Raw genomic sequence first — 14,673 nt, forward strand, 5'->3', positions numbered from 1 at the left:
CTATAAAGTATTTTTCTTTTAATAATTTTCTTTTTTAACAAAAAAAAAAATTAATAAACATTTATTTTCCTTTTTTTTATTTTTTATTTCTCATTTTTCTTAATTCATAGAACTTCTGTGTTTTTTATTTCTTGAAATTTAATGGATGTCTCACCAAGTGATGTTTGTACATTGAAATATAGTTATATTATTAATGATACTTAGTCATAGAATTATGTAAAATATATTGAAACAGCAAGTCCTGAATTAATCACAAAAATAAAAAAAGCAGAACACCTTCAATTAATGGTTGATGAGGATGAGTTAGAAAATGAAATAAGGAATTGGAAAGCTTTTGTTCGGTTTATGGAAGAAAACCAAAAAATTCTTCAACAAATTGGTCCTAAAATCAATATAATACCTGGGTTTTGGTATACTGTTCTTCATAATGCTGGACTCTTTGATTATTATGCAACAAATCCAACCGATGTAAAAATACTACAATTCTTATATTCAATTTCTTGTCATTCATTTTCTTACCAAATTGTCCCTTATCCAGGTTCAACAAATAAAAAAACCCTCAGGGTAAGTTTTGTCCTTTCGTTTACTTTTAAACAAAATCCTTACCTTCTCTATAATACATTAACTAAGAAAGTTACGTATTTAGAAAGACACTTAAATGGGCCACCAACCATCGTTAAGTTTGTTTATTTATTCTTCTAATTTTTGTCATATTGATTTATTAGCTCTGGTGTCTTTTTTAATGAAGGACAAGATCCACATAAAATCAATGGAGTTATTGTTGGGTCTTTCTTTGATTATTTTGTTCCATACAACTTAAAAGATTTTTATGAGGATGCGACAGAAGAAGAAACAATCAATAATATGCTTGAAAAAGATTTTACTGTTACAGAAACTTTGATCAGAACAATATTAAATAACTGCATTGAGTGTTATCAAAATAAAAGAGAGATTATTTTTGATTGATTAAATCTTCATTTTATGACTTTTCGTTTAGCTATTTCATAATTTAGTTGTTCAATCTTTAAAAGTCTTTTCATTTCAGTTTTCTTTAATAAAGAAAAACATTTAAACAACCCTTCTCATCTTAAAATTTATAAAATGAACTTTATTTTTGAGGCACTTCTTCTTGTTGTGGCATTTGCTTCTTGTGATAATTGTGAGTTATGTCAAGACGGGAAATGTACTAATTGTAAAAGTGGATTTATGATGTTAGGAGATAATTGTGTTGATGGAAATACTGTTCTAGACTATTGTGAAGAATTTAATACTGACAAATTTGGATGTAAAAAATGTGCTAGAGGTTATTCTCCTACTCTTCATGGACTTTGTTTAAGTTTGTCTCATACAATATATATAATATTATACAAAGTACTCAAATATTAATAGAATGTGAGCACTTGTTTGGTCCAGATTGTCTTGACTGTGATCAGACTAGATCAGATAAATGTACACAATGCAGAAATGGAGCTATCGTTACTAGGGAAGGGGCTTGCATTTGTTTGTTTATTTATTTTTTATTATTGAATAAAATTTGAAAAAAGTGATATTTAGAAATAGATTGCAGAAAATATTTTAGGCAATGTGCTGAATGTGATGGAATGACAATGAGGTGTACTAAATGTTCAAATGGAAGAAAACCAGATAATGGCTTCTGTTAAAGGACGGAAAATAATAATTAAAAAGAGTTGAATTCACAAAATGATTCAAAGTTTCATTTAATACCATTGTAAAGCAAAGAAACAACGAATAGAGAATTTGTTAGGATTTACTTTACCCGTAAGAGTTGTACTTTCAAAAGGATGAGAAGAAGCAAAGTTACTTGAAAAAGAACTATCAATAAATGATTGATCATTAAGAGCAATAGTAAAAGCATTTTTCACTGAAAGGATGACATTTTTTGTAGGAGAGATTTGAATAAGAGAATCACTTGGAGACAGTGGTGTGAATTTAATGGGTAAAGGGCCTTGAGAACCTTTCAATGAGAAAAGAGTAAATTGTGTTGAACAAGACTCAGAAATAGATGGAGCGAATATACCAAATAAATTACCAGCAGTATCAAGGATCAAAATCATACAATTTGATATCGACGAAAGTAATGAAGAAATTGTTTCACAAGATAACTCATCAATGTCACTTGAATAAATTAAATGATAATCATTACATTTTGTCCATTTCATTAATGTCAATTGAATAGGACGTAATTTTTCTTTCAAACCCTCTTCAGCAAATTCATGTAATTCATCCCTATATTCTTCCATCGCCTCTTTTCGAGCATTTGCTATCATGGATTCATTACTTCTTTTTTCTTCTTCTTCACGCCTCAACCTTTCTTCTTCTTCTTTCTTTTTCTTTTCAAGATTTGTTATTGTCAAAACAACAGCAGCAGGTTTTTCTTCAATCTTTTTTTTTGTTAAGTACTCTTCTTCTAAAGTAATATCAAACTTAATGTTTTTATTTGTGGTGGCATCACAAAAGTCATCTAAATTAATACTAAATTTACCAAGGAAATCATCATCCCCAATTCTGTCCCAATCAAAACATAATATTTCTAGTGGTTGATGGTCTGAAACTACAGTAAATGTTTCTTCCCATTTAGGTTCGCTCGTGTTATTGTCATGTGTTGTTTTATACTCTTTCCCATTATTAGTAAATACACAAAATGGATCACACCATCCAATAGGATCTGCTTTAGGCCAATTCATCCCTTTAACAAAAGTAATTTCAAACATATTCATCACTTAAAACTAATAAATTAAAATTTAAGTTCTCCTTTATAAGATCTAATACAATCAAAATTTAAATCATTACAGAAGTCTAATTGAAAGAAGTTATTTTTAATAGCTGATATATTGTTAAGCGTTTTCAATATGAGCATTGTTCATACATTAAATTATAAGTACACAGTGTAAAAATATAAAATTATTTTTTTGTTTTCTATAACGTCATTCTTTTTATTGAAAAGAAATTTAAAATACCGTTGTTTCATAATAAACAAAATCTTAATCAATTTTTGTTAATAGATTATTGTTTTCTTTTATAACAGAGATATATTTTTATTGCTTAATGAATAGACAAAATTAAAAAAGGTTTTAATTTCATTTAAACATTTTTTTCTATACCTAATTTATTTTCTTATTGATAGTTGGTCATGTATTTATTTTTTAGTGTGTATTAGTTACATCATTTAATATATGATTTAGAACAACTAGATTTTAAATAATAAATGAAACACATTAAAATATATATTAGACTTTATAAATAGAATTTACTTATATTCATAAAAATTTAATTTCAAATAAATGATTCAAATAATACTTATTTTATTTTTTTTTCTCTAACAATGTGTTGTAATATTTAATACTTTTGAATTGTAGTGTTTTGATTGTAACCAAAATGGTTATAAATATGTGTTTTGAATAATAAATAAAAATAACTTATCTTAACCAAAAAATATGTTTAATTTTTGAAATAATTATGAATAAGAATTAATGTATATGACAATTAACAAATATAGAATATTTACAATAAAATTCATTGTTAAATACAAGTTATTATTTTGATATTTATATTTAAATATATATTATACTTTTTTATTAACAGAAAAGTTAACTATTTTATTAAGCAATTTATTTATTTCACTTTTTATTTATTTAAGTAATCATTGTATTTGCACAAAATTAAAAAGAATAAATTATTAAAAATGTAAGCCATTTTATTTTCTGAACTTTTTTAATCTTAGAATTGTTTTAATTACGATTTTCATATATTATCCAACATATTTATTTTCTTATAACAACTATTCAATATTTAACAGTGCTTAATTTTTATTTGTTATGTTTTCTTTTTTTATTTAGTATGATTCTTGTTCACTTGAATTAGATCTTATAATATTTTAAATTTTTTGTGTTAAATATCCAAGTTAATTGATTTTTTTACTATTAGTATTTTATTGATTATAAATATTAAATAATCTTGATTTTAATTACTTTGTTTTTATTAGTCAAATTATTTATTAATTCTTGTGTTAATGAATTGTTACCATGATATTATTTTATCAGTTTTTTAAATACTAAAAATTTTAATTCCAATAAGTATTATTTACAATGTTTATAAATAATATATAAATATATAATTGAGTTTTTAAAGTTTGTTCTTAGTTAAACCTTTCAATAAATTTAAATGATCTGAATTTCATTTTTTTATTATATACTGTTTACATATTAAATTATTGTTAGAATATTAAAAATACAAACGAAATTTATGTAAATAATACATTATCTTTTATTTCTTTTTCTAATAATAAATGGTTATATTTATATATTCTATGTATATTTAATGAAATAGAAAAAATTATGAAAATATATATTAAATTAATATTATACTTTACAAAAATAAATTCATAGACTTAACAATGAAAAAATGATCTAACTATTATCTATTATTTTAGAATGAAGTTATGAAATAATAACTTAATTGTTCAATAGTCTGCTTAATTAAATAAAGTTCATATTTAATAAAATGTTCTTGCTAAATTTGAATTGTTAATCAAGTTTATAAAAAAATAAATAAAAATACTAGATAAGAAGAGTACTAACTAATACACTTAATTTTTGTAAATACTCATTTTCTTTTTAACTGATCTATTTTTGATTTATCAATACGAAGTATAAATTAAATTATTTTTATTATGTAATTTTTTATTGTACTAATATTAAATCAATGTACTTTTATCATTTTTAGTTATTTTGTTAAGTTTTATTATAGCGATTCATTTTAAAATGTTTCATAATCATTTAATTTATCATATAATTCTTTCATAAATTGTCTCTGAGTGTTTTTTTTTTCTACCCAAACTCTAATTAACATTATTTTCAATAATAAACACCTTATGTTGTGACTTATCTTTTGTATTCGCTTTTGAGTCATTAATGTTTTACTATTTTTCTGGACCTAATACATCTTTGGTCATTTATAAAATTTTATAATATAACTTTTATAGATACTGGTTGCTTTTTTAATTCAATGAACCAAAACTTCTTTCTTATTAAATTAACTTATTCTATTTCATTCTTGTTTAATTTTTTTAGGGATTTTGTTTTTGTATTTACTTTTTTATTAACAACTTAACTTTTCTATCATTTTTTAAAACTCTACCATTTGTTTAATTTCATCGTCTATACTGGTTGTCAGTTTTAGTTATTTCTGTCCTAGATTTAAATCGCAGATTGATTAATTTGATAGTTTGTCTTTTTTTTTATAGCTAATCCATAATTTTTTATAGAATTTTATTTTTTTTTTGATTGTTCTTTTTTAGGTTTTAGTATTTTTATTATAATTCTTGAGAATGTATTCAGAAATTGATGATACTGTTTACCAACTCTATTGAAAGTCCTTGTAATGAAGAACGAATTGCTATGGTGAAATGAATAGAATGATAATAAAAAGAAAAGAAGAGTAGTTCAAAATGGTTAAATTATGTAAATGAATAATGAATTACCAAATTATTGAATTAAAAAGAAATAATATAATGATAATAAGATGATAATAAATAAATGAAAGAATGAACAATAAGTATATGAAGTTAATCTAACAAATAAATGATACAAATACAAATAATAATCAAATAACTGTCATTGTTCATAATTAAATTATATGTTTATTATTTATTAATGAACCATATAACAGTTATTAAAATTAAATACTTTTAAATATACAAATAATATATAAAATTAAAGACAAAAGACAAAAGATAAAACAAATAAAAGAAATAACAAATACAAAGAAACACCCCACAAATCACAATAAAAGATAAATCAAAAGAATCAACATAAAAATAAGAAAATAAATAATAATTCACATTAAAACAATTAATCAACATTATTTATTATTTATTATTTCTTCTTTATTTATTATATTATTCAATTTACCTTCTTTCTTTTCATTTGTGTTTTGAATAATTTATAATTTTTATAACTTGTATTACTTCGAGATGATTTTATTAAAAACAAATACATTAAGATCAAAAACAACAAAGGACAGAGTCATTTATCATTGTGATTTCAAAAGAAATTAATAACAGTAAACAAATATCTTATAACCTTTTTGTTTTATGGGTTGATCAAAAAAAGAGAAAAAGAGAATGAGAAAAGCACTAAAGTATCTATGAATCTATGTTATAAAACCATGAGTGTAGGGGTAAGTGTGGCTGAGTATTCTAAACCGAATTAATACTAAAATCTTATATAAAAATCAATTTATATCTTAAAATTATTCTTCATTATAAAAGGTTTTTAGTTTTTAATATATTTTATTTTTAAAAAATCACTTTTTTAGTATTTAAAGTAAGATTTATTATTTTCATAATTTTTAAATTGTATTGTTTATTGAAAAGAAGTTTCTCAACTTTTTTTGAAGAGTTTATAAAGCTGAAAAGATATTTCTAATATACTTGAAATGAACAATTTATTCCAAACAGAGAAGTTCAAATAAATCTTAATAAAAAAAAATATTGTTCCAAAAAATCAAGAAACAAATTACGTTTCAGAAAATAACCAATCAACCATTTATTACGTCACGTTATTATTTAGAATTGCTTACTAAATAAATGTTCAAAATAAAATTTATTAAGAGCCTTTTCTTAAAATTTGATCTCTATTTATTTTAACATAAAACTACTTAATGAGATTAACCAACCTTGGCATTTTATTGTTAGTCTTTGTTATGACATGCTTTTTTTTAATCATGGAACCAAGGATATTCACCAGGTTAATGACTCAAAACAACAAAAAGATTAAGAAAGATACGTTTATTCAAAAAGATGAATTAGAAAATAAAACAGTAGAAATTAAAGAAGAGGAAGAAGTAGTAGAAACTAAATACATTCCACCTAAATTTACTTTTACTGAAGATGAATTAAAAAACCATCCAAACCAAAATCCTAGATTAGTAAGATCTTCTTATCCTGGAATTAGTAATATTCGACTAAATTATGAAGGTAAATGTGGTGAACTCTTCAAATACCCACCACACACTACAAAAGACATTGTTTTTGGTGCTTTTGAAGAGTATAGTAATAATTCTCCTGACCAAGTAAGCTTCAGAGAAAGAATAGCTAGAACACTTGAAATTACTAGGACAACATTATCAAAAGCCAAGTTTGTTGTATACTATAAAGGAACTATTAGTAAAGCAATGGAAAAATTATTTAATTATTATAAAGTTGAATTAATTAAAGCACCAGCAAAATATGATAAATTTCATATTGCTAATGCAAGATTCTTTTTATTCTATGACTATATGATGAAACACCGTTCAGAGATTGATAGAGTTTTAATGATTGATCTTAAAGACGTTTACGTCTTTGCTGATATTTTTGCAGCAGTAGATCCAAGTCAATGGGTTATGATGAGTGAATGTTTTGATCATAGATTTTGTCTTCATTTAGGAGAAGGACATTGGCATAATGAAAGGTTGAGAGAGTTTTATGGAAATCCACCATTAAGAGAATGGAGAAATTTAAATGTAGTAGAAATTAATAGTGGGTTCCATATTGGAAATGTAAATAAAGCGATTGAATTCTGTGAATATTATATTTCTAACTTTGAAATAAAATATTGCGATAGATGGGCATATGAACAACAAATGACTAATGTAATTATATGGACAAAACCTAATAAACTCAATGCTGTTGTAGTAGACAAATGTGATCAACTTATGTGTTTCCCTGCAGCATTACCAGCAATCTTTTCATTTTCAAATGGAAATTCAATTCGTTATGCTAAAGATGGATGTTCACCAATAGTTCTTCATAAAGGATTACCACCAACGTGGGATAGATTTTATAATTTTGAAAATAAAATAAACTAATTACAAGAATATTGATTAATCGATATAATAATTGATTTGATAATTAAAGAATCATTTCATTTTTTAAAAAGTCAAAAATGAAAGAAAAGAACTAATTTGTTTTATTATTTTCATGTGAAGTAAATATTTGTTCTAAAGTAACACCACTGTGTGAATTTTTCTTTTTATTTGGATTACACACATTTAAAAATCCTTTGTATGTATAACCAACAAATGCAAGATTCTTTGTATCTTGAGGTGATATTTTAGTATCAAAGTTTTCTTCTTCTTCAAAATCTTCAAAATTACTTGTATCAAACATAGAACTTAGTTTGGGAAGATAAGGAGGTATATTTTTCTCAATACAATTAAAATCAAATCCTTTAAAGAATGGATGTGCTTTAACTTCTTCAATAGAACTATATCTTTTATTGACAGGACAAATAAGATGATGAATAAGGTCTTTAACTTCATCACTTAAATCTAATCTTGATGGAAATTTGTAAGATTCTGGATAATTAACAATTTTTAAACATGTTTGTACTGCATCATCACTTAAAAATGGTGGAAATCCACATACCATTTCAAATAAAATACATCCAATACTCCAATAATCACATTCTTTACCATATCCTACTCGTTCAAATACTTCTGGTGCTGTATAATCAGGAGTTCCTACAACAGAATATACTAAATCACGAGAACGATGTTTATAATCATGCATTTGTTTCATAGTAGTTATACCAAGATCTACTTTAATTTGTTCTTTTTGTGCTTTTTCAATAAGACTTTTTAATGTAATAGAAGTATCAATTCTATGAAATCCAGTACAAAGTCCAAAATCTGTTAATTTAATATGACCATCATATCCAATTAATATATTATCTGGTTTAATATCTCTATGAATATAACTCAATTTGTGAATTGAATCTATAGCAAGGAATAATTCTGCAATATAAAATCTTGCCATTTCTTCTGTAAAAATATCTTCTTTAATTAATAATGACATCATATCTCCTCCTCCTAAATATTCCATTACAATATATAAATATTCTTCATCTTGAAATGAGTAATACATTTTAACTACCCAATCATTTGTAAAATGTGTTTGTGCTAATATATCTCTTTCAGCCCTAACATGTTCAATTTGTTTTCTTTCAATCATATCTTTCTTTTTCATTAATTTCATAGCATATACTTCATTTGATCCTTTTCTAACAACAAGTTTAACTTCTCCAAATCCACCTCTTCCAATAACTTTGATAGTTTCAAAATCTTTAGGTGATAATTTTGCTCTCATAAATCTCATATACTCACTTTCCTTTTCATTTAATTCATCTCTTAATTCACTTTTATCTTTTTCACTCAAATTTGAATTCTTTAGGTAATTCTCTAATATTTCTTTTCGATTTCTTCTTTCTTCAAGGTAATGCGTTTGTTGTTCTCTTTGTGCAACAATTTTCATCTTTGCTTCTAAACTAGCATCAAGTGTATGTTGAGAAGGTGTTGTACTCATTTCCTTTTTTCCTTTTTTCAAAGTTCTTTTAATTTTTTTTATTTTTTTAATATTTTTTGTTTTATAATTTTATTTTTTGTTATTATTTTTGTTATTAAAAATTTAATTGTTTTGTTAAACAAATCGGTTGGTTTAATTAATCAAAGAAACTAAGATTTGGCTTAACAATTAATTATTCTTCTTTGGAAGTTGACAGAATGAACAGTACAATAGCCTATACCTTTAGTGATGTCCCTTCTAATAGCAAGACACATTAAACGATTTGCACAAACTTCATGACTTTCTTTGTCAACAGCACTCTCTTTACTCCAAAGCCTTTCTGCAATTGCAGAATATCTCTGGAAAACTCTATCAAAGAAGTTTTGTTCATCAGTACTTTCTCCCCATGAATAACCTTCACATCTTGATATATTTTCCTTTCTGATAAAGAAAGTGATTTAACAGGATCATTGTCATACATTCTCTATTAGTCCATACCCACACTGAATGAACGTTAATACAATTGCAAGAACCAAAACTATTGCACAATGGTATTTGTTTATCTAAATAAAATCCTGCTGAAAAGATTGCTTTATAACCTGAACTAACAACTTGTTGAAGTAATCTAATATCATCCCATACTTGGACAATAGTACTTTTATCACACTTCCTTTTTTAAATACTTCTTCCCATACAACTGGATGTTTACCATTATTAATCACTTGTTCTTGTGCACATTTATTAAAATATCCTTCTAACTCTGTAAGAGAATTGACTCCTTTTGATTTCATGAATTTTTGAATGTCATTACATTCTTTTGATTTTGACCATCCACTTGTCTATACTTTATCACCTCCAACTGGAATGGTGCGACATTTGCAGATGTATCAATTTCTCCATAAACAATAACACCTCTGTTAGCACCGTATTGTGTTAATTCTTTAAGAAAAAGCGAGTAAGAACAAAAATTTGACCACACACTCCTTTTTGATGTTACTATGGATACTTCTTTGATTCAAAGACAAGTGTTTGTGTCACTTAAATGAATATGCAAAACATTTGCTTTAACTGACGTTAAGCGTCAATAATTCTTTTAAATATTAAAAGAGATATAATAGATTTCTTGAAGAACCTACCATTAATCCTCTCAATTTAAGTCTTAGTACATTACTTATTTTAATAGGTAATTGTGAAATTACAAATTTCTTTGATAAAATTTTAATTAATTGAAGCAATATTTCAAATGCATGGCATACATCAATACACTAATTAGTTTAATGGAAATACCATTTGTAGTAACTTCTGAATATAACTTTCATCAATTCCATTTTGTAACTTTGGTATAGGGTCTAAAGAAGACAACTCTACAAAAACATCAGTTACAGCACTTGAAATTGATGGGGGTTATTCTTGGTAAATCCATTTCTTCAAATAATGATACTTTAAAATCTTGTAAACCTGTTTGTTGTTATAAAGGGAATGAAGTAGTAAGATTGAAATTTGATTTAAGGAAGTTCATACGTTCAGTATTGCAAGTTGGTTTTACATTTAATTGAATAGAAGAAGTTAGTGCAATGGTTGATGAGAATTCTATTGAAATATTACTGAGCTTAGATATGGAATTAAAGGCAATTAGTTTTGGAATTTAAACCATTAAGTGCAATGAAAAAGAACAAAACATGTTTTTAAAAAAGTAAGGAATAAAAAAGATGATAGGATCTCATGAAAAACGAAGAAAGAGTAGAGTGTTTTATGATCTTTATTTATTTTTATTCACTATTTTGAATATGAAGAATAAAAAACTGTTAAAAAGTGACTTTCATTTAAATAACAAAGCTATTCCATCACGATAGATGGATGAAATTGGTTATGATTAAAGAATGCATTAACAGCTTTTTTAATTTCATTAACTTTATTCCTGTCTCTTGCATAAACCCGTTTAAATTGAGTTTTATTTTCTGTAGGATAAAGAATTGAAGGAGTTAAGTAAAAAAATTCTTTTGAATCATTACTTTCAATAAATGGAATTTTATTCCAATTATATTCACGAGCTAAAACAATACTTTGATTATCAACAATTATATCTTCAGGTCTTAAATTTGAACCAGCACAACAAATTTGTTCTGAAGTTAAATCATTTAATAAATGTTCATTTTCTTCAGTTTGTGTAATTGTTGAAACAATTTGATAAAAATCACCTCTCTCAACTCTATGAAGAATAGCCTTAGCCTTCTGTAATTCTGGTTTTTCAGTAAACCTAATTTGATCAACTATACCATCATCTAATTGAATAAATTTATCTAAATCATTTGGGTCAGTTTGTAATAATGGAATATAATTATATGATTCAGCCAATAAATCAGTAAACATCAATTCAACAGAAGTAGTATCATTGTTTAAATATACATCGCTATATAAACTATACCTATTAGTAAAAAATGATACAATATCACTTTTAACTTCTTTAAAATAACAAATATTGTTATTTAATATAGCACAATTTTGGATAATTTCTTGAACTTTAAAATGAAGTGGTAAATTAAGATGATGTGAGTCTCTTCTAAGATAATCTAATCTATCTACATCAATACCATTTTCTTCATTACTAATAATTTGTCTTCTCCAAGACTTATCACAATCCCCTTCATTAGTGATAAGTGATTTAACTATTTTAATTTCTTCTTCAGTTAAATCAATTTGGTTTTGGTCAACAATACGATGAAATATTTTAGCAGATTGTTCTTCATGATTAAAATGAATGTTCCTTGTCTTCATTAATCTTTCGTATAAATGACTAAAAGGTCCATGTCCTAAGTCATGGCAGAGCCCAGCAATTTCAATAAGTTTTGCATCTTGTCCAGTAACATAATCATTCTTGTCTACCTCTTCTTTTTGGCATTGTTTTATATTAAGTTCACGAACCATTTTATTTGCTAATTGAGCAACACCTAAAGAATGTTCATATCTCGTATGAGTACCAGATGGAAATATATAGTGTGCAGTTCCTAATTGTTTGATTCTTCTAAGCCTCTGAAACTCTATTGTTTTAGTGATTGTTTCACTATCACATGATAGTTTTTCATTATAAAAGTTCTCTGTTTTAATGTTTGATTGTCTTCTTTTAATTATATTAGGTTTTACCATTTCACATGGACTTCTTTTCTTTGGAGTCGAGATTGTTGTTTGAGACATGGTATTCCTTCTACTTTTTTCTGTATCTTTTTCTTCTTTAAATTTTTTTTAACCTTTTCTTAAAATAAACCCTTTTTGAACAAAAAATATTTGAATAGAAATAAATGGTGTTGAAGAAACTGAATTGCTCACTTCTCAACATAATGAAAACCTAATTATAGGTATTTCATATTTGATTTCTTCTTTTCTTAAAATAAACCCTTTTCTATTTTTATAGACATCATTCTACTATTTAACAAAATAAGTTTCTATATCATAAATCAATTTAATTATTTTTATTCTATTAGGGTCTCATTAAATTTTTTAAATATTTATGAATGATACTTGAAGCTCTATGCGTTAACAATTGGTTTTGGTCCACTAATACAACCCAGTGCATATAAACCCTTAAAATTTGTTTTATAATTTTTGTCTCTTTTAATGTTAGGTATTGGGTTAGTTCTACTCCAGGACAATATCCTGAGTCTACAAATTGTGAAATAGCTTAAATAAACATATCACAATCAATAATAAATTAACTACCTGGAATTGGTATATCCCTTCTAAACATATCAGTTTCTCCTAATTTCATTCTAAAATACTCAACTCCTTTAACCATTCTATTTTCATCTTCAATAATTTTAGTTAGATTACACAGGGTATTATCATAGTAATTGCTTCTTCTATTTCTGATGAAGTAGCTGGTATCTCATATTCTGATCTTCTGTAAACAATAAATACTTCACACCCACGTCTTTTTGCAACTCTAACAACGTCGTAGAAACTCAGCGCCAACTACTGCAACATTCTTTCCAATTGTTTTTCTAGCAAATGTATTAATTGATTTAAGGTATGGAATAATATATCCTACACCAATAAGAGGTTCTCCTGGAATGGAATATCAAGTACCTTTTTCTTTAATATCTAATTCCTACAAACACTGCACCATATTCACTTAAGAAAGAAGGAACATTCTCTGCTTTAGCATTTGTTCTAAGTTCAATCCCTAGTTTTTTGATTCTGTCAGTACTCTCATCTAATTTATCTCTTGGAAGTTTATATGGTAGAATACATAAATTATCATTCTTCCTAATTTGTGTTTTTGTTCATAAGCAACAATTTTATGCCTTTTTTGTCTTAAGAAATATGCAGTAGCTAATCCAGCTGTCAGATCCAACAACGGCAACTTTTTTATCAGTGTCTGTGCAATATCTAATACCTTCTTCATTACATAAATAATCACTAATTTTTTCAACTTCATTATTTGAAGTTCTCCTCATTTATTTACTTTGACACAAGTCTTTTCACAATAATGTGGGTAAACTCTTTCACATATATAGTATTGAATCCTTTAATGTGGTATTGCTTTGTTAAATTCTTCTTTAAATAAACAAAAAATTCTGGAACACCAATAGAGCTGGACATCTTAGTACACGCCTTGGTCTTTTATATCTAAGACGTCTTGGTGCTTCTTCTATTGTTTCTTTTTTAGAGTAACCAACAACTACCTCCTTCGAATCACTAATTCTTTCTTTGAGATTTCTTTTCAGGACATATGTATCTTGAAATTTTTTATTTAATTGAATTGATGAGTGACAATTCCTGATAGTTATATGTTTAGAAATGAAGTGAAGAAGATAATTTTATGTATCAATACAAAATGTTTAAGTAATATTCAGGAATTATTGTGTAACTTTTTTGTATTTACATATCAATTTAAAGGTTATTATAATTAACCTAAGCTACAAAATGTTTTGTATTCTTGTCTCAATGGAATCAGTTCAATCTATCAGTTAAAAAATGAACGTATTTATTGACCAACTAATTAAAAGAGATAAGACAATCTACTTTTATCCATTGAATCTTTTGGTAAAACAATATTTTCTTTAACTGTTTCATAAAACAGACTTTAAACTATGTTCTTATTAACACTTTAAATTCTGTCATAAATACTAAATTTTTCACTTCAACTCTCTGGAAATGAGTTTAATATTTTTTTTTTAACTTATATCAGATAAAAAGAAATATTCCTAAAATATAAAAAACAATTAATTATTTTTTAATAGAATTTGTATCTATTATTCCTGCCACACCGGAGAATAATCCCATCAATGAGTCTTCTTCTAGTAGTTCAACAGGATCTCCACAATATTCCATAA

The 14,673-nt window shown here is 25.4% G+C and overlaps 7 protein-coding genes across 7 annotated transcripts, besides 24 other annotated features; 3 read left to right on the top strand and 4 right to left on the bottom strand.

Moving 5' to 3' along the window:
• Window positions 1–8: 8 nt before the first annotated feature.
• Window positions 9–89: a sequence feature (AT_rich).
• A 52-nt stretch (window positions 90–141) lies between these two features.
• Window positions 142–966, top strand: EDI_066640 (uncharacterized protein; the record flags this gene model as incomplete). Its single annotated transcript, XM_001735416.1, has 3 exons — window positions 142–162; window positions 211–680; window positions 726–966. The coding sequence occupies 3 exons, from the start codon at window positions 142–144 to the stop codon at window positions 964–966; spliced, it is 732 nt and encodes a 243-aa protein (XP_001735468.1).
• A 135-nt stretch (window positions 967–1,101) lies between these two features.
• Window positions 1,102–1,661, top strand: EDI_066650 (uncharacterized protein; the record flags this gene model as incomplete). The annotated part of the gene is made up of 3 exons (XM_001735417.1): window positions 1,102–1,336; window positions 1,390–1,500; window positions 1,561–1,661. 3 exons carry the CDS (start codon window positions 1,102–1,104, stop codon window positions 1,659–1,661), a joined length of 447 nt encoding a protein of 148 aa, XP_001735469.1.
• Window positions 1,506–1,536: a sequence feature (AT_rich).
• Window positions 1,662–1,718: 57 nt separating the features above from the next.
• Window positions 1,719–2,705, bottom strand: EDI_066660 (uncharacterized protein; the record flags this gene model as incomplete). The annotated part of the gene is made up of 1 exon (XM_001735418.1): window positions 1,719–2,705. One exon carries the CDS (start codon window positions 2,703–2,705, stop codon window positions 1,719–1,721), a length of 987 nt encoding a protein of 328 aa, XP_001735470.1.
• Window positions 2,706–2,909: 204 nt separating this feature from the next.
• Window positions 2,910–2,932: a sequence feature (AT_rich).
• A 280-nt stretch (window positions 2,933–3,212) lies between these two features.
• Window positions 3,213–3,335: a sequence feature (AT_rich).
• Window positions 3,336–3,418: 83 nt separating this feature from the next.
• Window positions 3,419–3,657: a sequence feature (AT_rich).
• A 19-nt stretch (window positions 3,658–3,676) lies between these two features.
• Window positions 3,677–3,705: a sequence feature (AT_rich).
• Window positions 3,706–3,885: 180 nt separating this feature from the next.
• Window positions 3,886–4,021: a sequence feature (AT_rich).
• A 25-nt stretch (window positions 4,022–4,046) lies between these two features.
• Window positions 4,047–4,137: a sequence feature (AT_rich).
• Window positions 4,138–4,196: 59 nt separating this feature from the next.
• Window positions 4,197–4,401: a sequence feature (AT_rich).
• Window positions 4,402–4,553: 152 nt separating this feature from the next.
• Window positions 4,554–4,577: a sequence feature (AT_rich).
• A 91-nt stretch (window positions 4,578–4,668) lies between these two features.
• Window positions 4,669–4,720: a sequence feature (AT_rich).
• Window positions 4,721–4,970: 250 nt separating this feature from the next.
• Window positions 4,971–5,001: a sequence feature (AT_rich).
• A 269-nt stretch (window positions 5,002–5,270) lies between these two features.
• Window positions 5,271–5,301: a sequence feature (AT_rich).
• A 164-nt stretch (window positions 5,302–5,465) lies between these two features.
• Window positions 5,466–5,630: a microsatellite.
• Window positions 5,631–5,642: 12 nt separating this feature from the next.
• Window positions 5,643–5,674: a sequence feature (AT_rich).
• A 34-nt stretch (window positions 5,675–5,708) lies between these two features.
• Window positions 5,709–5,870: a microsatellite.
• A 9-nt stretch (window positions 5,871–5,879) lies between these two features.
• Window positions 5,880–5,922: a sequence feature (AT_rich).
• Window positions 5,923–5,955: 33 nt separating this feature from the next.
• Window positions 5,956–5,976: a sequence feature (AT_rich).
• A 249-nt stretch (window positions 5,977–6,225) lies between these two features.
• Window positions 6,226–6,376: a sequence feature (AT_rich).
• A 305-nt stretch (window positions 6,377–6,681) lies between these two features.
• On the top strand, window positions 6,682–7,869 carry EDI_066680 (uncharacterized protein; the record flags this gene model as incomplete). Its single annotated transcript, XM_001735419.1, has 1 exon — window positions 6,682–7,869. The coding sequence occupies one exon, from the start codon at window positions 6,682–6,684 to the stop codon at window positions 7,867–7,869; it is 1,188 nt and encodes a 395-aa protein (XP_001735471.1).
• Window positions 7,199–7,236: a sequence feature (AT_rich).
• A 91-nt stretch (window positions 7,870–7,960) lies between the features above and the next one.
• Window positions 7,961–9,364, bottom strand: EDI_066690 (serine/threonine protein kinase, putative; the record flags this gene model as incomplete). Its single annotated transcript, XM_001735420.1, has 1 exon — window positions 7,961–9,364. The coding sequence occupies one exon, from the start codon at window positions 9,362–9,364 to the stop codon at window positions 7,961–7,963; it is 1,404 nt and encodes a 467-aa protein (XP_001735472.1).
• Window positions 9,364–9,460: a microsatellite.
• A 1,719-nt stretch (window positions 9,461–11,179) lies between these two features.
• Window positions 11,180–12,535, bottom strand: EDI_066700 (sam/hd domain protein, putative; the record flags this gene model as incomplete). The annotated part of the gene is made up of 1 exon (XM_001735421.1): window positions 11,180–12,535. The coding sequence occupies one exon, from the start codon at window positions 12,533–12,535 to the stop codon at window positions 11,180–11,182; it is 1,356 nt and encodes a 451-aa protein (XP_001735473.1).
• A 74-nt stretch (window positions 12,536–12,609) lies between these two features.
• Window positions 12,610–12,717: a repeat region.
• A 111-nt stretch (window positions 12,718–12,828) lies between these two features.
• Window positions 12,829–12,850: a sequence feature (AT_rich).
• A 309-nt stretch (window positions 12,851–13,159) lies between these two features.
• On the bottom strand, window positions 13,160–14,372 carry EDI_066710 (uncharacterized protein; the record flags this gene model as incomplete). Its single annotated transcript, XM_001735422.1, has 6 exons — window positions 13,160–13,309; window positions 13,388–13,423; window positions 13,587–13,769; window positions 13,803–13,863; window positions 13,907–14,075; window positions 14,363–14,372. The coding sequence occupies 6 exons, from the start codon at window positions 14,370–14,372 to the stop codon at window positions 13,160–13,162; spliced, it is 609 nt and encodes a 202-aa protein (XP_001735474.1).
• Window positions 14,373–14,553: 181 nt separating this feature from the next.
• Window positions 14,554–14,673: part of a repeat region that runs on past the window's edge.

The sequence above is a fragment of the Entamoeba dispar genome, genomic scaffold (genome assembly GCF_000209125.1).
Source record: "Entamoeba dispar SAW760 scf_1105229459133 genomic scaffold, whole genome shotgun sequence".
Taxonomy (NCBI): domain Eukaryota; phylum Evosea; order Mastigamoebida; family Endamoebidae; genus Entamoeba; species Entamoeba dispar.